Source organism: Enhydra lutris, unplaced genomic scaffold, assembly GCF_002288905.1.
Source record: "Enhydra lutris kenyoni isolate GAN:26980312 unplaced genomic scaffold, ASM228890v2 scaffoldscaffold62, whole genome shotgun sequence".
NCBI classification, from domain to species: Eukaryota; Metazoa; Chordata; class Mammalia; order Carnivora; family Mustelidae; genus Enhydra; species Enhydra lutris.
Window position 1 is genome coordinate 3,499,718 of NW_019154146.1, and position 22,648 is coordinate 3,522,365.

The 22,648-nt window shown below is 49.6% G+C and overlaps 1 protein-coding gene across 2 annotated transcripts in view; it reads left to right on the forward strand.

The window, feature by feature from the left end:
- Positions 1 to 22,648, forward strand: part of LOC111158707 (phosphodiesterase 10A) — a 570,570-nt gene that overhangs the window by 281,452 nt on the left and 266,470 nt on the right. The window contains exon 1 of one of the 2 annotated variants that reach the window (XM_022520921.1): positions 860 to 921. The exons of the other annotated variant lie outside the window; for it this stretch is intronic. Within the exon in view, the coding sequence (XP_022376629.1) occupies positions 906 to 921 (16 nt within the window). The 5' untranslated portion in view covers positions 860 to 905. Of the gene's footprint in view, positions 1 to 859; positions 922 to 22,648 lie in introns of those variants that run through there. 2 annotated transcript variants of the gene reach the window in all.

Genomic DNA, 22,648 nt, shown 5'->3' on the forward strand with positions numbered 1-22,648 from the left:
TCCGAAGGTTGACGGAGTGTTTCCTGAGCCCCAGTAAGTGCCGGGCTCCTCATTCCCCGCGGTCGGGGGCGCGCAGGGGGCTGTGTCCGGGGCCTTTGGCGCCCGGTGGGCTTCACGGAAGGACGGGAAGCTCGAGGCACCCTGGTGGCGCGCGGGAGCGTCCGCCGGCTCCGGGACACCGGGGTTTCCTAGGCTCCGCGTGCGTGCGGGGGGAAGGGCGACCCGGGAGGGCGGCGGGCGCCGCGCGGTGAGAACGGGACCCGCTGCCCGCCTCGGGTCCCCCGGTGCTGCTTGTGGCCACGCTTGCCCGGCCGGTTGGTGCAGTCTCTACCCTGACCCCTTACGCCAGGCTCCGCTCACCTTAGCCTGGGGCCAGTGAGGCTGGAAGACACGCGCTGCCTTCCACTTGGGGGTCCCTCCCGCTGGGGTCCCCTGGCCGGGTGAGGGCAGGCCAGGACACCGGAGCTCCGCGCTCCCAAAGGTGAAGGCGGTTCCCCGGGTTCGGTGTCGGCGCCCGGGTCGCTTTCCCCCCACCCCCGCTGCAGTGACCCTGTTCCGGAGCGTGGACTCGCGGAGTGAAACGGGTGCACCTTCACTGTCCACTTACTCCAGGTTTTAGCTGGTGCCTGGGCTGGTAAATGGAGGGACAATGGGGCGTTAGGGTGGAGGAGGAAGGCGTCGCGGGTTCGGACCCCCGGGCCGCCTAAGGCCGCCCCGCCTCCCCAGCCCCGAGTGCGGGGCTGAGAGCGCGCTGGAGCAGGGGTGGTGGAAGGCGTGTCGCGGGGGAGGGGGGGGGCAAGGCTGAGCAGAATAGTCAAGGCAGAGGTTTGCTGGAAGGCAGGAGGCGGGAGATGTTAAGGCAAGAGGCGCCCGGTGCGCAGGATAGGGGATCGCCGTTGTTGTGGATGGAGGGCGAGCCAGGTGAGGACGGGAGACCCGGGGCTGGGGGTGGGGGGTGGCGAAAGCCGCATCCGCGGGGTACGGGGTGACTCCGGCGCCAGCTGGATTGGGCACGGTTCTTCCCGGCCCGAAACGTGGAGCCCGGGCGCCACCGTCCACCGCGTGCGCACCCGAGCCTTTGTCTGCTGCTCGCTAGGGAACCGCGTTTCCGCGGCGCCTTCTCCCGGCAGACTCTCCGGGGTCGCGTTTTGGCTTCCTGCTCCCATCCGCCGCTCACGCCCCAGCCCTGGCCAGTCTTCACCTCTGGGCTCTTGGGGTCCAGCCCTCCCTCGCTGCTGGTACTTGTCTGGCACACTGCCCGCCCGAACACCGCTGGGGTGCAGCCCCTGGGCCTGTGAGCGTGTCCTGCGCGGGCCCTAGAGCCCCCAGCGATCCCGCCTCCGGGGTGCGGGGATCCGCCGGGACCGCGTGGCCCAGCGGCCTTTTGCACCGCGCGCACTCAGGCTGCCAGCGGCTGATTCTGCGTACTTGCCCGTGGACCTGATAGGACCGCTAGGCGTGGTCCCCGGACCCCCTCCCGGACCCCTCCATCCTGGAGTCTCCCCTAGTCAGACATAGCTTCCAGTTATCTGCTTCCTCAGGCCCCCACCTGCTGGTGTTGGTTGATTTTTAGATGCTACATTTGGGGAGGGATGTGGTCGGCACGGAGGACCTCGTGCTTGCTGCCCTTAGATGTGGACATTTTTACTTACTGAAAGGGGCACAGATTTGCCAGTAATTGAAGGTGGGGGGAGAGCATGGAGCTCCCCACGAGTTCTGAAGCCTATTGGTTAAGTCTTGGGCCTAGAACTGGGGTCCCTGTCTGTCCCCTTCCACGTGCATTTGTGCATTCCAAATAAACGTCTATGTTTCACTTTTGGTGGTTGGGCTGTGTGTGGGGATGGAAGGGTGCCATGCCTTGCCTGTGAGGAGCATTGTTTTGGGGAGAGGGCAGTGGCAAGGGGACAGGGGTGTGGGCATTTGGGTGGAACAGGGTTTCATAAAATAATAAGGTTTCTGTTTGTATTTATTGTTAGTGGTCTTTGTTAGTTTGGGAGAGAGAGAGAGGGGGTACCTTGCCAGGGATGTTGTGGGACAGGATAAAGATGAACAGTCCAGGTTGAATGAGGCTGAACTAGGGGGTTCCCAGCAGGCTTTCCCTTTGGAAGGACAGAGGACCTAGAGAAGAAAGCCATCAGAAAGGACCCACTCTGCAGGAAGTTCTGGCTGGGAGAAGCCGCGTGATAATCACACTCAAGAACTGCGGGTTTTTGTCTTTGTGTGTGTTTTCATCCCTGGAACCAAGTCAGTAAGGAGTAGCCTGGGGTTTGAATGGGATCACGAGGCTACAAGGTCTTCTTTGGGACATTATTAAGGTGCTAAGTATGAAAGTACTCTTCAACACGATCTATTATCGGGCAGAGGTGGGAAGATGCCGAATGGATGCTCAACGGACAGTAGCTGGTTTCTGCTCTGACACTTTTAGGGCCTTTGTTTCTGTCTCGCTGCATGAGAAGCCACAGCTGTCTGAATTGGTGAAGTACCAGAATCCTGGCAGACTTTTTGATGTTTGTCGATAAGAATGAATTCTGGATTCTGTAAGAATGGAAAAATGCCTAAATGTATACAGATGTGTCTTAATTGTTGCACATTTATTCCCCTTTTCTTTTTGCCTTTCCATATGGTCTCTTCTGGGTCTAACAATCAAGTTGTCACATAAAGGCTGGTGTGTCCAGTTCCTGTTTCTAGGAACGCTGGTTTTATTTTTATCATCCCAAAAAAGCAAATCATGGGTTGGAAGTTGGATATCCTGGTTCCATTCCTGTCCATTTGGGTTTTGCATTTTGGTCCGCACTGACTCACTGGTTTGCTCAGTAACGCACAGAGCAAACTCTTATTAAAGACATTGACAGTTGCCAGGTGTTGCCCTGGCCTGGCCACGGTCCATGAGGAGTTCACCAACCAGGAGAGGGCCTCCTGGAAGCAGGCTTATTAGTGCTGATGTCCAGGGCTCGTAGGTCTGCGGTCATGCTGCCTTCGTGTCCGGTCATGCCTGACCCCCCTCATCTGCCGTCCACCTTTAAATGTTGACCTCTGACCTTGTCCTCAGGCTCAGGGCTTCAGCATATCACGGCTTCCAAAGTTGCTGACTGGGATAGAAAGCCATCTCTGCACTTGGAGAACCCAGATCCTTCTAGAGAGAATGGAGAATTCCGCTTTGCATGGGTGTGCACGCGCATATGCAGGTGGGCGTGTGTGTGTGTGGGCGTGTGTGTGTGTGTGTGTGTGTGTGTGCAGGGCAAAGTCAAGAAGTCATTCTGTGACAGACCGGTATACGCTTCAGTTTTCTGGAAAAAACAACTCACCTTGTCTGCACTTGGTGCTGTGTTGGAGAGTGCAGGAGAGGTATCTCAGCAGAGAAGAGGCCTTGAGAATACTGCCTTAAGCCACTGAAGAGTCAGAAAGTCTCCCTTCCTTTCTCCTGTCTCTCAACTGACTCTGAATGGCGCAGGCCTGTAAAAGGGGGAAAGTTCTTCTTGGTCAGGATGGAGGGGACCGAGGGAGCAAGGAAGAGGACATGGCAAAAATGTGGGACACTGCTTTAGACCACAGCGCATTGGGTCTTTTTCACGTGTTCATAACAGAAAGTGTGTGTCTCCATGAAGGGTAGGCTCGAAATATGCTCGGCATCGCCCACTAAGCCCTCTTGCTCTGGTTCTTGAGACTGAAGATCCTCAGTGACCAGCACTTGAACACACAGAGGTAAATAGATGGGATTCCTTTGAAGGGCAAATGTGTGTGGCACACAGGAGCCACATGACACTGGACACACAGCTTCTTTGTACGGGGGGTAGTGAGACAGAGGTTGCTGAGGACGTGAGACCCAAAACACAATGGAAATGGAGGTCAAGTCAATTCACAGCCAACTGGCGGGTAATTATTAAGTCCCTACTCAGTGCAAATCATTTGAGGTCGTTGGAAATAATGAAGACTGTTTCTTCAAAGGACCTGAAATAAGGATCTGGATAGCTCCCACGATGACCAGCAAAGCAGAGTTGTGAAGTTTCCCTGCCGGGCCAGGGTGCCGGTCATAGTAGACCAGATGTCCGTGGAGATGCTTTGTCTGTTTTCGCTGGAGTAGTCGGAAGGGCCAAAATCCACCCGCCGTGCTGTTTAAATGGGCTGGAACTGTTTAAGGGTGTTAATTTAAATTTCATAAAACTCCTCATTTAGTTTTAAAAAACTTGCATGAACAAAGATAATCCCTAAAAATCTGAATCAGAGGCAGTGGAAAAAGGACAGTGTCTTCCCTCATGTCAATCCGATGTCTTACCCTCGGATAATTTTGCACATAAAACTTTTTCTATCCCTTGGGAAAAGAAATACATTGCAACAAGATAAGTCAGTCAGGGGGCCTTCATGTAGGATGTGCTGTCTATGGCTAATAATAACTGTATTGCCTATTTGAAACTTGCTGAGAATGTGGATCTCAAAAGTCCTTCCTCCTCACAAGGGAAAAAAAAATGCAGGGCACTAGATAATTAAGTCAATGTTAGGATTTTGTTTACTAAAAAAGCAGGTTAAACCTGGGGAGATAAGCATCTCATCAATTAATATATTGTTAATTTTGTTTGTTTAAAAACAGCTCAGGCAGTCTGAGAAGGAAAGAAAAAAATAATTTTCATGAAAAAGGAATATTTCTCCTTTAAAAGGAAGACTCTTAGTTGTAATTCAAAACATTTTAATTTCCTTTTAAAATGTAAATCAAGCTCCTCCAGCTGATCTAAATTGGTCTAAGGGAAAACTCCACAGTGATAGAGTAGCTCCAGATCTTACGAAGGAGACAGAAGAAAAGACGCCTAGCACTCAGATTTTATTTGGAGCATTTACCACTTCCTGGAATTCTCTTGCTCATTTGCTGGCCGGCTTGTTGATTTGCCTCGCTTCCCTGTGCAGAAAGCAAGCTCGGTGAGTGCCTGAGGGAGGGAGCTTGTCTTTTTTGGTTCTATCCCGGAGACCAACCGTGGCTGCCATGCGTGTTGAAGGTGCTCTCCTATTTGTTTGGGAAATTCAAAGGTGAAAAGAAACAAAAAACAACAACGTGGTGCTTGTGGAAAGGGAGCGTGGAAATGGAAGGCCACTCATTGAAAGGGACTTGGCCTGGGCCTCTGTGTACCGGGATCCACCCACACGGGGGACAGAGTCCACGCTCTCGCGCACACAGCGAGCAGGAGAGCTGGGCAGAGCTTGTAGACGGTCCCTGCCTCGCGGAGGGAGTGCAGGGTGCTCGAGGGGCAGGAAGCTGAGCCCCTCTGAGGGGCCACACCCAGAGGGGTAAGGAAGAGAGGTGGGAAGACCACTGCCTCCTGTGGTGAAGCCAGGCTGCTGTGTGACCAGGGGCAGAGTCGTCATCTGCCCGCCGCCGAGGACAGGTGGGAGGCTGAGCCGAGATGGAGAGCATGCACCTGAGAAGTAGGGGAGACAGAAGCCATAGGAGCAGGTAACATTCCTTGGACTGGGTGGCTGATGAGGCAGCTCCTTGGTTCCTGGGTTGGAGGGGTGTGTGTGTGTGTATGTATGTGTTCAGGGCTGGTGATGGTGGTGCTGGTTCCTTGTCCAGAGAAAAGGATAAAAGAACAGAAAATGCTGGAATTGACACTGATTTGGTCAGCACTGTTGTTGGTACAGGGATCCCTGATTGGGTGGGTGCCTGCACGCTGTGATGGAGACGTGAACCGATCCTGTAAAGGAAAGAATCCACCCAGCATGGGAAGTACCAGATGCCACGAGAACTATGCATGGAGTTAAAATCAGGAGTCGACAGGACAGCTCCTTTCATTCCGGTGGCCTGTGGGGGCTTCTCTGTATAGGGGAAGTTGTCCTGGGGTCTGAACAGCCCATGCAGCCAGTAGTGCAGAGTGCCCCAAGCAGAGGGAGTCTCCGGTTAGGGGACAGGAGGAGGGTCCCTGTCATCAGAGCCTGGGCACGGACCAGAACAGTGGTGTGGAGGGAAACCCACAGAGCAAACGGGCCAGTTGGGGCTTTGTAAGTTGGGGGAAAATTGCATATTATGCAGGAGCAAAGGGAAGCTGCCGGAAGGTTTTAAACTACTGGGGATTATGGGCTTTGTGATCCGAGAACCTCATTCAGGCTACAGTTTGGTGAGTGAATGTTGGGGCTGTTGAGACAGAGGACATGTGGACACCTGTAGTCGCAGGGCAGGAGACCAGGAGACCCGTGTGGCAATGAATTGTGGCTTTCGGAGGAGCTTGGAGGCAGGTGCAGATGGGCTGGGCGTGTGTGTGGATGAAGGCAGGAGGAGGCCAGAGCGGTGCCTGCACTTTCAGTGCGGTAGCTGGGCGCAGGCCGGACTGTGCGAGGGGAAGCCGGCAGGCTCCGAGTGCTGCCTGATGGAGTCACTAGCAGACAGCTGTGCGCTGCGGTGGCGTCCCCCGCAGGGGGTGTGGAATGACAGGGGGGCTCTCTGGGCAGCCGCAGAAGGAATGGGGTGGGAGATGAGGCTCTGTGACTCCTTGGGAGCAGGAGAAGCTGCAGTTCTGAATGGAAACCTGCCGTGACCTCGGGGAGCAGGAGGGACAGAAGACTGTGTGACAGGAGTGGAAGGAAGAACCATGGAGAACCCAGAGGAAGAGTGAGCCTGAGAGGAGGGGAGATGGCAGAGACGGTGCCCTGGAATCAGGAGGGAGCACTGCTACACGGAAGAAGCCAGGTGCCCGGGAGATCAAGTAAGTTGGCAGAGCCACCGTGCCCTCAGGGCCCCGTCCAGGGATTTTGAGTGCTGTGGCAGAGAGGCAGACCTGTTTTCCATGGGGCAGAGTCCCCGGAGACCAATGCGCGACAGGTGTAGCCGTGGGGCAGGAAAGGGGAGACAGAGCCCTGTGGCCTTCCACTGCAGGCTGGTGAAGGCTGGCTTCTCCCCTGGTGGGATGGACCTGAGTGTGTTACTTGCTGGGGAGGAGTTTGAAGGAAGAGGAGAAAGAGAACAGAGCAAGCCTTGGAGAAGATGGAGAAAGGAAGCCAGGGCCACTGGAAGGGGGCCGTCTCTGCAGGGAGATCTGTGGAAGGCCAGTGTGGGTGCTGGGGGCGTCAGGTGCAGGGAAGGGCACCGTGGGAAAGTGGGAAGCTGACATGAGAGCCACCACCTTGCACCCCCCCCAGCAGTGAGCAGAGTTGGGGCACATAGCCAGGCCACAGGGGGCCCTGCCGGCGCAGGAGGGTCAGTAACTGGACGGTCGGGCCAGTGACGGGAGTGACCCAGAGCTGTCCAGGAGGAAAGTCCAGGGGGTCCCGTGCAATCCCGGAGCCCGGGCCGCCCGCTGGATGCGTGCAGAGAGCCCTCTGGGAGTAAAGTGCACGCGCTCTCCCCATGGGCAAACACCCGGAGGCGTGAAGTGTGGACGCTTGGAAGCTCTGAGTGCACATCTCGATGAAAACCGCCCAGCAGGATGAAACTGGAGCGGTATCTTGAAGGAGGCAGGGTGTGTGGTGTGCAGAGCTGGCGGGAGGCCCGAGGGGAGGAGCTGTGGCCGGAGAGCCTGAGCGAGAGAAAGAGAGAGAGAGAGCGGGGTCCATGCGTCACGGGGAAGTTTTAACAGCTTCCAAAAGGCAGAACATAAAGGCAGTGTGAGCAGTGGAGGAAAGACTGCCGAGTCTTCGTACGGAGGTCATTCTGTGTGTATCCTGGGGAGGGACAGGGGTGCCAAGCACAGTGTCATTGCGTCACGTGACAGGCACGGTTCATCCAGCGCCCGTGTTCCAGTTGCTGTCCTACGCACTGGCAGGGGCTGTGTCCACAGACCTCCTCCTTGCCTCCAAGTGGGGTGCAGACAAGATCAAGGGCAGTTATTGACACCTTTCAGCAATGACAATTGAAGAGGGGTGCACAGGGGAAAGAACACTCTAGTGGCATCATTGCCTGGGACAAAGCTTTCTGTGTGGTGTGACTCCCCCTCCTCCCGCCACCCCATCTCCCCTCCGCTTCCTCCAGTGCCAAACTGCTTGTAGTGGAGAACTTCCCGCCACCCCCCAGTCCCCTCCTTTCCTTCCAGTTGCCATCCCCTGGCCTCTGGGAATTCCCGCCTTCTCCCTGGACTCGCTCACCGACCCTCATCTCTGCCCCCCAAGTGCCTGGGGCTGGTATTTTTCCACTTAGTGTGTGTCTCCCTTCCTCTCCGTGGGCAGGAAGCATGTTTTATTCATTTTCTTAACCTCAATGCCTAGCACACTGCCAAGCAATTAGACAATAATTCTAATGAATAAGTAAGCGAAGGTGTTTAGGTGGGAGAATATGATCAAAATGGTCCTTTAAGAATGCTAGCCTTCCCAAAAGGAAAGCAGTAATGCAGTAAGTAACGTGGTGCTTGGATTTTAGCATAACTTGAAGCATCATCAGATTCATTTTTTTCCCCCATGTACTCCAAAAACACTGTTTGTCACCAATGACCAGGGCTTCTGAGCTACCAGGAATGCAGCTACGGGGAGCTCAGCGAGGGGCAAGCACCACGAGCTGATGGGAAGGAGGGAGATGCGCGTTTGGAGCATTTGGTTGCCTGTTTTTTTCCCTGAGGCAGTGATCGAAAGCTTCTTACTCTGACAAAAACATTTTCTACAGTAGCAAAGAGAAAACGTTGCTTATGAAGGTATTTAAACAGTGCCATGTGTGTGAATATCATGAATTATTTATAAAAATGTGAGCATATTTGGACTTGTAAAAGTTGGTAAGTACTGTGTAAGAAGCAGTTTTGCCTGAAGAGCAGGTCACGGCTGGAAAAAAGCATCATGAGTGTGTGGAATTCAAATTGTACCTATTCGTACATGATGTAATTATGTGTTTCTGCATTATAGTTTTAACAGCTTCCAAAATAAACATTTATTTTTTATTTTTTTTTAAAGATTTTATTTATTCATTAGAGAGAGATTACAAGTGGGCAGACAGGCAGGCAGAGAGAGAGGAGGAAGCAGGCTCCCCGCTGAGCAGAGAGCCCAATGTGGGGCTCGATCCCAGGACCCTGAGATCATGACCCGAGCCGAAGGCAGAGGCTTAACCCGCTGAGCCACCCAGGCGCCCCCTCAAAATAAACATTTAAAATGATATCCGCAGGGCCTGATTACTATGGCTTCCTAGATTTGGTAATTATATATTTTATCGTTGCTGTCAGGATTATATCCATTTTCAGATTTTCTTTTTGTCCCAAGACCAGAAGTTTACTCTGCAAACATTCTTATCTCATCGATCATCATGCCTTTTTAGGATAATACTCATTGTGTCTCATGATTAAACATATCCAATTATTTTAAGGCAGATTAAGGGAAGACTTCGTTATAAAACCTCAACAATTAAAACAGTGTGGTCCCGGCATGTGAATAGATAAACCAGTGCATTGGAATAGGAGAGTCTTAAAACTGACCCAGACACATGAAGGGATTTAGAATATTTTAAAAGTATTATCTTTTCTAGGGGTTAAAAATAGACTATTGAGTAAAATGATTTGGGGACAACTAGGAAGTCGTGTAGACAAAAACAAGATTAGATCATACCTCTTCCTGCACCTCCAGAAGAAATTCCAAATGGCTCATATGTTTAAATAGTTTTGTTTTTTTTTTAAGAAACGTAAGACAAAAAAGTGAGGTGATTCCTTTCTAGCTTTGGAATGGGGGTGACCCCTTCAATGTGATTCAAGATCCAGAATCCAGAAGTAGTCAGAGAAAAGACTGATGTGTGAATCTACAGTAACAGACTTTCTGTGACTCTCAGTACCATTAGTAAAGTCCTGCTAGATTCCTGGAAAGCTGCTCTATGTGAGCTCCTGGCCTTTCTGCCCGTGGCCATTCAACTCCCGCCTGCGCCTCTGAGCTCCAGCAGCATGAGATTTCTTGTATCTGTCCACCATCCACCCTAGAAGGAAGCACACTGACCGCTCCTGTCACAGCATTGAGCTCACACACCAGATACAGACAGAGCTCCTGGAAATGGTTAAGTCAAAGAACCTAATAAAAAATAGTCAAAGGAAATAAACAGATTGTTCTAGAAAAAGAAGTAAATGATTATGTAAAAAAAAAAGGAAAAAGAAAAAGATTCTCAACGTCATTCGTGATAAAATAAATGTGATTTGAAATAACACCAAGGTAGCATTTTCACCTGTCAAATTTGTAAAGATTAACAAACTTGCTAACACACCATTGGCACGTCTGTGAGGGAAAAGGTGTTCCCGTACATTCCTGGTGGGAGTATCAACGGGTACAACCTTTGAAGCAGGCAATTTTGACGGTATTGATCAGTATTAAAAATGCATGTACCCAATGAAGCAATAATTCTCCTTCTGGGAATTTACTGTTCAGATACGCTTACACATAGGCAGGGTGTTAAAGTATTCCAGCACCGTTTGAAAGAGAGCATTGAAAACCACGTAAAGTGTATCCACGGGGCCTGCCTAAATAAAATTTGCCCCAGTGATAGAGATGCACACGAAGGGTCTCCCAGGTTCCTGGCTGTGGGCAGAAAGGAAACGTGCAGCGGCGTGAACACGTTCCTGTGTCAGAAAGGACAGGAGGCGCGTGTTCTTGCCTTTGTTTGTACTTGCATATGGGAACCAGGCAGACCCCCGGCAAGGCACTGACCCGTCCTGCTCGGTGGCATGGGTGGGGGCAGGGAGCAAGAGGTGTAGGGAGACCCCCCGTATATCCTTTTCACACGTGTTCAGTTTTGAGTAACATAATTTACCTATTTGAAAATTGAATTGCCAAACAGTGACTTTCCGACACGCCGTTTCAGGTTGGTCACCTGCCCTGTGGCTGAGGAGGTCCCCCTCCTTGTTGTGATTTTTGTCACCTTCCTGTTGAGGTCTTGGTTTGATTTTTCAGACCTGAGGCTTGTTCACTCTGTCTTCCTCTAGCCTCCCACTAATTCTGCACAAGATCCCCAAATGTCAAAAAACAAAAAACAAAACCGCAAGCATCAGTCTCCTCGTGCCTCATCTTACCAGCTCCTTTTCAACGTCACCCACCGCTTGGCAGCGGGGGAAACACTTCTATTTTAATGTAGTGTCTGACTCGGGAACAGTGTATGGTTCCCATGGAAGATATGAAGTATTGTTGAAACCCTTGGAGAGCTGCCCAGCCGGCTTCAGCTGGTAGAAATCACTACATTTTGGCAAGAAACGGAGTGTCTTCCCTGGGAAGACGTGGGCTTTGCATCCTGGCGCTCCTCTGCTGAATGGAAACGGAGCCTCGAGTGTCTTGCCAGCACCGTCTGCAGGGGCCGCGGCTGCTATTCCTTTCCCCCAGGCTGCGCTGACGTGACCTTTCCTTCAGGGCAGGGGCAGGGGGATCTCATGCGCTGGTGCATCTCCGGAGGACATTGGCGGGGCTGGGGCGAGAGCCGCTGCGGCCCCGGTCCCTGACCCCGGAGAGCTCTCCTCCTGCGGGGCCTTCGCGGAGGCGCTGAACTCCTCAGGTCCTCCAGTGCCATCTCTTCCCTGATTTTTTTCTGGGTGTGAAGTTAATACTCACTGTTTCTCCAAGTGTCCAAGTGGGGTTCTTCCTTCCTCCCGGTGTGGGGTCAGCCCTGCCGACGTCCCCGTGTCCTGCCCTGTACCCCGATGTTGTCTTTGTCTTATCACTTAGTGTCGCTTCCTCCGAGTCCAGCGTCGGTTTTATTTTAGCTGCTGCTTCCTTCCCAGTTACTGGACTTTGTGAAAACCCTTTCGTGACCTCCCATGTCTGCCTTCCGCCCTAACGAACTTCCCCGAGCCCCAGACTCGTGCTGCTGGGGTCTTCACCTGCCGCACAGCGGAGGCCCTGGCGCGTCCCCACCGTCCGCTCGCACTCATCTGGGCTCCTTCTTGAAGGCACTGTTTTCCCCAGTAGCCTGGGCTGTTCAAGGGAAGCCCTGATGACTCTTGAGGCACCTCCTGCCCCCCTGCCCCCAGGATGGGGAAGGGGAGTGGGAGGGTGAGCCCCACAGAGGCCTTCAGGGCCTGTCACTGGGGAAGTCTCTGTGTTAAAGGCGCTCCTGATCCGTGTTCCTGCTCCCGCCGAGTTCCGTCTCTCAGGAGACTCTGCCGTGTCTGTGGAGTTTTGACACCTTCTGTGTTTCGTAACTGTTCTCTTCTTTTTATCAAATGGGCTGTCGTGAGGAAATCTGTCATTTTTTTCCTAAGTGGCTTTTTCATCCTTTTGGTTTCCTGTTGGAACGTATCGCAGGTGTCCTCGTCGGATCCTGGAGAGCCAGAATCACTGTGACTCGTTGCGTCTGGGGCGCGGCCTGCTGGGAGGTGCCCCGTACCGCCGGCGGGGTGAGGGGCTCCGTCCTGGGCGGGGGGGGCCCGGACGCTGCCACGAGGTGGACACAGGCCTCCGAGAAGAGCTGTGAGCGCAGAGAGGGGCCAGCGTCAACTCTTGCTCGTTCTGCTCCTTGTTGACGCAGGGTTGGCTCTTCCCAGTACCGCTCATGCCTTGGGCTTGGCAGCTGGGCGGTCAGAAACAGCAGGTGGTCCGACGGGTCGAGCCGTGGCTGTGTGTCTCCCAGGGACGCAGGCCAACATGGCGCTCGTGGGCCACAGAGGCCCGCGCTGGAGCGCTGATTCGCCTGTCGCGGGGTTGGTGTGAGGATGACAGGAGATAGGGTATATCGAGCGTTGGCCAGAGAGCCTTGAACAAAGGAAGTGCCAGAGCACGTTGGCCGTCCTCACCGCCTTGGACTCTGAGTGAGCCCCCAGGAGATGGTCTTCCATGAAGGGGCAGCATGGCGGCCCCCACAAGGACCTTTGCAGGTGGCAGGGAGCTGGAGGACGAGGCTGCCAGAAGCATCCTTCGGCCGGCAGAGGTGTTTCTCTCTAGTTACAGGAAGCACAGCTGCTGCAAACACTGATACCAGGAAATGGGCTGGAGCCGCAGAGCAATTCCACTTTCTTGGCAAGGAATTAAAGGACAATGTGTTGAAAATAAAAGGGAAGAATTTTTGGAAAGAGAAAGAGCTAGAGAAAAAAAAAAGTGTTTGTCATTAGAATTCTTCCATTTAGGGGCATCTGTTTCTGGAGTGGCTGTTACAGGCATTTTCCCCGTTTGCGGATCCTTGGCACTTCCGACAGACGTGACCTCCCTTCTCCTGTGTCTCTGAATTGTTCACACCCACTCGGCCTGACTAAGGAGGAGTGTTTCTTGGGGGCCTCCCTGCTGCTTGGAGTCCTTGGTGGGAAGGCCTGGCGGCCCTGGAAGGACTCAGGTGAGCCGTGTGACTCCCGAGGAAGCAACGCACGTCTCTGGGCCGCTGTGCAGAGCACACCACAGCTCAGATTTGGTTGTATATTTAGCTTTTTTCTTTGCAGCTGGTTATTAATTTACTGTAGAATTCTGCAGACTGTTGGTGAGCGTTCTTAACTAATTACAGGAGTGGTCTTAGTCCTGTCTATCTTACTCCATTTTTCTTTCCTAATTGAATTCGGTCTAACTTGAAGAAAGGTCAGAATGGACCCTTTAGCAATTATTTCCTTGAGGGTGCATTTTGAGTCTACATCTGATTTTATTTTATTATTTTTTTAGAGCTTTTTATTTTTAAGGAACCTCTACACCCAGCGTGGGGCCCAAAGTTGCAGCCCTGAGATTGAGAGTCACATGCTCTACCCACTGAGCCAGCCAGGCGCCCCCGTGAGTCTCCATTTTAAAGGCCTTTAAAAAACATTCTACATCTGGTTTGCATTTATCCGAAACAAAACTATTAGTGAGTTATGTTATTTTAATTTAAAACTTTGCAAATAATCTGAGGAATTACACTTTTATCTGTTACGATATTTTTGAATTCTTTAATACTGTATAGTGGACATGTCTGGGTTTTTTTTTTTTTAAGAATTTTATTTATTTTTTTGAGAGAGAGCATGCATGAACACAAGCTGTGGGGAGAGGCAGAGGGAGAAGCAGGCTCCCTGCTGAGCAGGGAACCCAACTGGATGGGACTGTGGGGGCTCCGTCCCAGGACTCTGGAATCATGACCTGAGCTGAGGCAGCTGCTTAACTGACTGAGCCACTCACACACCCTGGACATGTACATGTTTAAAAAGATGCAGAGATAAATATATATATATATATATATATATATATATATAATTGGCTTCTGCTTTTCAGCAGGTCATAGTTCATAAACATTAAAAAGAATCCCATACAGTCACTCAGCAGTGCCTCCCTGGTGAGTGCTCCTCCCTTCTGTTCTCCGGATGGAGCACCATGATGATGGCGTGTCCTTTTCCAGAGCGGCTGGCCGGCTCTTCTGTCCTTCACATTGGAAGCTTGGGGTCTGCTACCCATGTATCTATGGTGACCAGCAGAGTGTGCGACAGGAATCATTCCCACAGTGTGCCACACCCTCAGGGAAGGATCCCAAGAAAGAGCACGGTGCCCTGGAAACACAGGTTCTGGAGTCACATTTGGGCTCAGATCTGTACTCTGCCTGGCTTCGGAGAACCCAGTTTCCTGCTCTGAGAAAGGTGCTCTGCAGACGTTAGTTCCCCTTTGGTAATTTTCCTTCAAAGGAGAACTAAATCTCTTTTAAGTCATAATACTTTGGGATTTCCTTGAATTGCAAAACTTTTACATTGTAATATTTTGGTTTTGATTCTGTATTAAGGATGAGAAGCTCAGCTTAGGTTTTTATGATAAAAAGGGGCGCCTGGGTGGCTCAGTCAGTGAAGTGTCTGCCTTTGGCTCCGGTCATGATCCAGGGGCCCTGGGATCCAGCCCCACATCAGGCTCCCTGCCCAGCGGGAAGCCTGCTTCTCTCTGCCTCTGCGACACCCCCCACCCCCGCTTGTGCAAGCTCTCTTCCTCTCTCTGTCAAATAATTAAAATTAAATAGAATTTATAAAAACGAAAATATAAAGCCGTTTTCAGAAATCTTTAAAATACTGCTTTTGATTTTTAAAGGAAACGGATTCCATGACAGGTTCTGCAGGGAACATGCTTGTGGCCCCAGGATGGCTGCAGCCCAGCCTTCCAGGTCCGGTTCCTGGGCTCCTGGCCCTGCTCCTGGCGCCCCATCCTGGCCTCCCCATCCTGGCGCTGCCGCAGAGCTGCTCGCTGGCCTGTGCCCGTCTGGCCCGTTTTCCGGAGAAGACGCCAGCGGGCTCCTGTTTTAGGATGTGACCTGCTGCTTAGCTTGCTGGGTGATTTTGCCTGGGTTCATGCTCCTAACTCACGTAAGGAGTGTCCTCGACCGGAAGCACCTGTGACACGTCGTCGGTGTGCCTCGTGGTTGTTTTGGGTGGGGATTCGTGGCGGGCGGAAGTCAGGGAGCTGTTCACGAGCGCTCCGTTGGTGACTCCTGTGGCTTCGCCCTATCTGAGTGTGGTTGCGTGTCTGTGAAATCCTCGAAGGTCAGACCTCTGGCTCCAATGCTTTTCTTCGGGACTCAGTTTCCCCGAGGAGGGATTGGGTAGAATTCCAGCTTCTTCGTTTGGTCTCCCCTGAAAGCAGAGCTTAAGAGGTGATGTGAGGTCAAGGGAGGGTCACAGGCAAGCAGTCAAAGGCAACTGGAGGGAGAGGGTGCGATACTCATGTTAAGATGTGGACAGAAAGGGCTTGATCCCAGCAGGGACTCCCTCCCAGACCCTGGCTAGAGGAGGTGGGGGGCAGGAGCTTCTACCCCTGGCCTCCTCCCTCACTGGGGAGGGCTGTTTGGAGGATCGCTAGCCCTGTACTTCCAGACTCTTCTTGCTGGAGGGCCACAGGGGGCCCCCTGAAAGGAGCAAGGCTCGGGGTGTGCGCCTAAGTAGCAGGTGGACACCTCAGGTGAGTCTCACCTCCCCAGGAGCAAGCCCCGAGGCGGGGCAGAAACCGGAAGTGGCCTGGGGGGCTGTGACCAGTACACCAGAGGCCTGTGCTGCCCAGAGAACTCTCAGAGTAGGCGACATTTATTGTCTTCATTCCATTTCTAGAGTCGGAGGTGTTTGACTTTTTAAAAAGTACTAATTTGGTTAAGTTCCAAGATTATTTTTCAGATCAATATAATTCCAAACAGTTGTGCTCGTCCTACATATATCCTTGGTCTCAAGGTGAAATTATGTTTCTCCAGAGGTAAAGCGTTTCATTGTTGAACAGCTAACTTAGATTCTCGAATGCTCTATAGGAAGGCAGGGATGTGGACATAACATGTTTTGGAGAGGGTTTTAGCAAAATGAGAACAGAAAACATTTTCTGGTGAACACTCAAGGTTAAACCAGAACATTCTTTTCAGAGAGCATTCAAATCGTCAAGTTTCCACATTTTGATGTTCCTAGTCCTCTGCTTTTACAAGTGATTATTCTAGATAATATTTTAAAACTACATAGGGAATGTAGCTTTACTTATAAATTTGGCACAGAAGGGGTTTAGTTAAGTAAAAGAGTATCTTTATTATGGAATTTCTATGAATCAGAAGATTATATACAATAATTGATAAAATTATTGAGCGATGCTGTTAATTATTCACCAGTACGGTGAGAGCATAAGCCTCATGATAAAGAGACTACTTTAAAATAAATACCAAGTCATATTCTATGAAAATGTCTGTAGGGAACTACTGTCTGAGGACAGGGCAAACTTTCTCTGGAAAGGCCCACATGGTGCGCATTTCAGACTCTGTGGGGTCTCCAGGGCTTGTAGCCACTCATCTCTGCCCTCGGAGCGAGAGAACACAGCACCTATGTGAATGACCTCTGCTGTCGTATTTCAGGAAATTTTATTTATAAAAACTGGCAGTGGACTCAAGCTTGCTGGCCTCTCCTTGTGTTGGAAGAATATTACTATTTTTGATGAACACAAATTTTTCCTTTTGGGTCTTTAGGAAGGCACTGTATTTCAGTAGAAAGAGTCCCCTGTCACTGAGGTCGTGTTCATAGTTTGAGAACATGGGCACCACCCCAAACCTGTGGGACTTGCTGGCTCTTCGCTGTATAGTGGCCCATTTTGTATGGGGCAGGGTACTCTGCTTCCAGGAATTCCACATCTGTGGGAAGTGGTAAGGGCAGCATTTTCATTAAAAAGGAATTTGGGGGCTTTCCACCTAGAATTTGTATCAGTGATTTTCATTTTCGTAGTATCTTGTGGTCTTAAGTCTTAAGTTACTACAAAGAATGAGGCAGAAATCAAAAGATACATGTAGAAGTATGCACTTGTCACTGAGAACCAGAGGACGTATGTGGACTTTCTTTTGGCAGAACCCTTTAAATTTTGCATGTATGTCACACTGGCTCAAAGAGATGCTACTGCTGTATCCTTTCTTGTGAATAACTAGAATAGTGTGCATGGAGGTTGATACGTACTGCTCAGAATGGCCAATTGCTCCAGAAATCCCTGTCACATGCATACTTGTGTCTTTTCCTTTTTTCCTGAAGTATTGACTAGTGACCCTAGTGAACATCTGGTAGCGCAGCCCTACTTAGTGTTTAGATATGTTAGGAAGACTTTAGCAGGGTTAGTGTACCGAGTGTGTAGTGTGCTGTACGTGTGACGTCTGACCATGTGTTATGTTGTGTTACAGTGCATCATCATATAGTGATGTGTGGGGGTAATGTATGAATGATGCGTTAATGAAGGAGAAGCCCGATGGGAAACCATGGGGCCTCTCTTCATGTGTATGATGGCCAGAGATAACCTCAGCAGTCAGGGTGGGTGACTGGGAAGGCCCTCTGCTCAGGGTGGATGATGGGAGACTCCAGGTTAATGGGATTTCTCTAGAGTGCAGAATCCTAACCACTAGACCACCAGGGAACGTCTTAACGGGATTTCTCTAAATGAGAATTCCTTCACAACTCTATTCAAACTGCAGTGCCCACTCTCAAGAGCTTACTGGGCAAAGATTACTGTAGAGAAATTGATTTCTATGTCTTCAACATTCATATCAACTCTTGTAAACCTGAATTTGCCTGAGAATGTCTGCCGGTCTGACAGCAATCTGCTAGTTCTGCTTGTCTGCTTTCCCTCTCATGCATGCCCTTCTCCCATTCCCAGAAGAAGAAAGGCTTCCCTCTTTCCAACCTGGAATCTCACCATGGTTTGTTGTCAATGTGGCTACTAAACCAGGGCACAATCTGAGACGGTTCTTCTCTGGGGAAGAATCCAGGCAGAACAAAGCAAGGAGAGCTTCTGTGGATGAGACACCGTATTTCACCAGGAACTGCAGAGCTACTGTGTGTCTGTCCGCCCGTCCATCCATCCATCCATCTGCCTGTCCATCCATCCATCCATCCATCTGCCTGTCCATCCATATGTCCCATCTGTCCACCCATCTACCCATCCATCCGTCCATCCATTGGTCTGTCTGCCCATCCATCTATCTGTCAGTCTGTCTGTCCATCCATCCATCTGTCCAACTATCCATCCAGCCATCCACCAATCTATGCACCTGTCCATTTATCCATCCATCCATCCATCCATCCATCCATCCATCCATCCATCCATCCACCAATCTATGCACCTGTCCATTTACCCATCCATCCATCTACCCATCCTTCTATCCACCCATTTATCCATCCACCTGTCTATCTGTCCATCCACCTGTCCATCCATTCATCTGTCACTTTGCAGAGCACTCTCCTCAGATGGATCTCTAGTGGTTTCTGTTTATTATTTAGAATCCTGTGTTTGTGCATTTGTCTCCCCCAGTAGAACACACTTCAGTCCAGTGAATGCTTTGGAGGGGCTATTGTTGTTGATGTGGTGGTGGAGCATGGCCAGTGATGTCCAAGACCCTGGGGAGCCTGTGGTCTGGTGGCCAAGGCCACCTATGCCCATATAGCCTGTTAGACCCAAATGTATGCAGTGGCTGAACCAGTCTGGGAATTTGGGATGAGCTCCTTGAGGACAAGTCAGAGGGAAAAGACTGGTCAGCTAGTGTAGCCACTTGGTGGAGAGTGGGCTGTGGGTGGGAAGGTGTCCTGGCACGGGAGCAGCAGGTGTGGGGGTCTGCACCTGAGTCTTGGGTCAGTGGTATCAGGGTTTGCTGCCTTCCCAGGGTTTGCTGCCTTCCCAGGGTCAAAGCGATATGTCACATTCCCCACACAGGGGGCAGAGGAAGCATACACGTGTGTTTATGATGGCTTCCCTGACAGAGAACAAAGCAAGCCCAGTTCACAAGAGGGCATGGCCCTGAAGTGGGGGTGTGGAGTCCAGGGGGCAGGTGCTGCTGGGCTGCTGTGCGGGTGGCAGACCCAGTGAGCTGGACAGTTCCATGGATAGCCACACTTGACATCGATTTTCTAAATTGTTTTGTATTCATGAACTCATTTGGTTCTTTGGACAGCCAAAGAAGACAAATCATAAGCGAAGTAAGGCCCAGAACCTAAGACCTTGGCCCTGTACTGGGCCCACTGAGGTGCTATCCTGGGGCCTTGCCTGTGCCCTAGGAGATGTGGGCTGAGGGAGAGAGCAGATGCTGGCTGCCCTTACACGTTATCACCTGTGGTGGACTCCCTCTGCCTCCTGATCTGGCTGTCCTAGGGCCAGAGTGTTTTCCAGATTACTCAACTGTAACTTTTAAAACACTCACTTCTGATGATTTTAGTTGTTTTACACAGAAACCTTTCAAAAATGTTGGGTGCTTTTCTTATATTTTTCCTGTCTTTGAGCAGTGATTGTTGTTCTTCTATAGCATGGAAATGCCTTTCAAAGAACTCTTGAGGCTTGCAGATGTATTTGCTGCTTGGATCATAATTAAGACAGTTATTCAGTTTATCTTTTTTCAGCTTATCTTTTTTCCAACTTTTAAGGTTTTTTTTTTTTCTCTCTGTGAGTCCATGAACATCAGTCACCCAGGGCTGGGTGCCCCGATGCTGCTCACAAAAGCTCGCCTCTCCTCTGTCCCTAGGCAATGTGTTGGCATCCATCTCCCCTGGTCAGGTAAAGCAGATGACCACATTTGTGGGTAAGCTTGGAGCCCTGTACAAGGGAACTGCAGACGAGCGTCTGGACAAAGTACAGCCCTTCTTGTTGACACTCCTTCTGACTGTGTGGACAGTGGTAATGGGACTAGTGACCTTGGATGGGTGATAGTTATTTTGTCTGTGTGCATTCTCAGTATTTTCTGGTAGGGTGCAGGGCAAAGTAACAGCCAATATAAAGTTATTGTAGTTATGGGGTGAATTATATTATTTTCTGGCAAACTTATAGACTACTTTATATCACTATTTTTTTAAAGGATTTTATTTACTTGTTTGACAGAGAGAGAGTGAACGAGAACACAAGTGGGGGTGGGAAGAGCAGCAGGCAGAGGGAGAGGGAGACGCAGGCTCCCGGCTGAGCAGAGACCTTGACATGGCTCCATCCCAGGACGCTGAGATCAGGACCTGAACGGAAGGCAGATGCTTAACTGACTGAGCCACCCAGATGCCCCAATCAGTAATTTTTATGAACAATGTATAAACTTTATTTACACAAGCTATGGTTGATCTAAATCTGTATCTTAGACAAAACCCTTGTATGGTTTATCACAACTTTGTTGTGCGTGCCTGCCTTCCACACGCAAGAATGCGATGTCGTTTCAGCTCTTCTGAACAAGGAGGCTTAGAAGGCAGGCAGTGGAAGAGAGGCGCAGCAGCAACTGGTGGTTAAGAGGGAGGTGCGGATGATTACATGAAAGTTCTCCTTCGTTTTTATTTTGTTTTTGTGTTCTTTACATTTTCTTTGACCTAAAGTAATGAACTGCTCTTCTTACCATTTTGGGGTTAAGGAGAAGTTGTTTAAATTTGGCAATCTAGTTGATAAAGTAACATGGAAGTTTTACTTTTAAACCTTGTTGGGGAGGAAAAAAATTTCCTCTGCCATTCAAGGTTTTTCTAGATGGTCTAAGAATCAAATTGACATGAGACAGATCAACAGGAGAAAATAAAAAGTTAATAAATATACCTCCTGTCCACATGGGAGAGACCCAGGGAGATGGAATTACTCCCCCAAATGGCTGAAGCTGTCACCTAAAATACACTCCAGGTAAAGACAAGAGATGGGACACGGGAGGTGACCAGGAAAAGCACAGTAAACAAGTGTGTGATTGTTATACAGATTTAAGTCATTGCCTTCTAGAGATTTAAAGTCCTCTTCCTCTTCCTGGTGCTGAGGGAGACCCCCTTAAAAATGGAGATTTCCCTTATACATGTAAATGTCTCTTACAATAGGATGACTTTTCCATGGTTTCAGAGCTTTTCTTGTGTTGCAGTTTCTTAAAAATAACCAGTTTAGAATGATCAGTAAGCCAAAGAGGCTTATCTTGGGGTGATAAAGTTTACTCTCCTACCCTCTTTAATAGACCAAGAGTAATATAGATGTACTTGTGTCATATGTTTACTGAGTAAGTAATGCATTATGATTGGTGATTTGAAAACAGTGTAAAACTTTAATATTATATGTATATTAATACAGAAACAGAAAGGTATACAATTTTTAAGAGATTAAAGACTCTGGTAAATAAAAGCCATCAGAATTTTTGTGATTTGAAAATCTCTTGGCAATTTAAAAACATGTGCGAGGTCTAAGAATTTCACATTAAGTCTGCATTTCTTGTAGCCTCATGGGAAATAGGGTGAGGCGTGCGTTTTGAAGAAGTTTGATTCATCCAGCACCGCCCAGATCATTTTCCCTTTGCTTTTTGTCTTCAGTAACCACAGTCGAGAACAATCATAGGTGCCTCTTCCTGTAAAACTAAAATCAGTCCCTGAGTTTTCAGCTTACAAATGAAGGTCATGGATGAAAAATCATATATAGCAGCAAGTCCTGCTATAACGGTGTCAGAGCTTCTCCCATGACCGTACTTTGAATGCTGTATAGCGTGGACATCTGCCTCTCCATCTACTGGCTGTGGATGGCAGGCAAGGCACTGCATTTCTGAGTGTTCTCCGTACTCTGTAAAATGGGATTCTTATTATCCTGAGGCTTCCTTCTCTCTTCTTTCCCTCCCTCCCTCCCTCCCTTCCTTATCTTTTTGCCAGGATAAAGATGAAATAATGAATGTGAAAGTGCTTTGTAAACTGTAAAATTCAGCACAAATGTGATGCACAGTTAAGGCATTGTTACAAAATCTGGGGGACACGGAACATAGAAGTTAATAATTCTCTTTGTTACATAACGTTTGAGCGGCAATTGTGTGTTCTGGGTACTCAGAGACTCTAGTTCTCCCTTAGCATAGTACTTAATTTGCCATTGTTGTTCACATATTCTATTTTAGATTGCTAGGTAGGCAACTAAATACATACCTTATTATACAGTGTGGGTGTCATGTGGGTGAATTAACCTTGGGATGACGAACTTAACTTTTACCAATTTTGACTGGTATATATTTAAATGATCAAGTTTTAAGATTTTATAGTATATGCTTTAAAAAGTTTTTATTTTATTTTTGCATTTATCTTGTAGTTATGTTAACAACAGAAAATACAGAGTAAGTGTTCTTTCCTAAGCACTGGTACAGATGAGCTGATCTGGGCACAGGAATAAGGCTTAGGAGCATTCTTTCAGAATGCCGTGCTACAGTGGCAGTTAATTGGTATAAGGAAATTATTTTTCTTTTAAAGCTAGATTTTCTTTGATACAAAAATGACTTGAGCCCTTCCTTCTTCCCTCCCTCCCTCCCTCCCTTCCTCTTTGTTAAAATCCCTTTATATTTAGTTTCTGTTTGCATTTGGTTTTGACTCCTAAGTAACCAAAATTGTAGCTTGCTTATAAATGAAAGGGA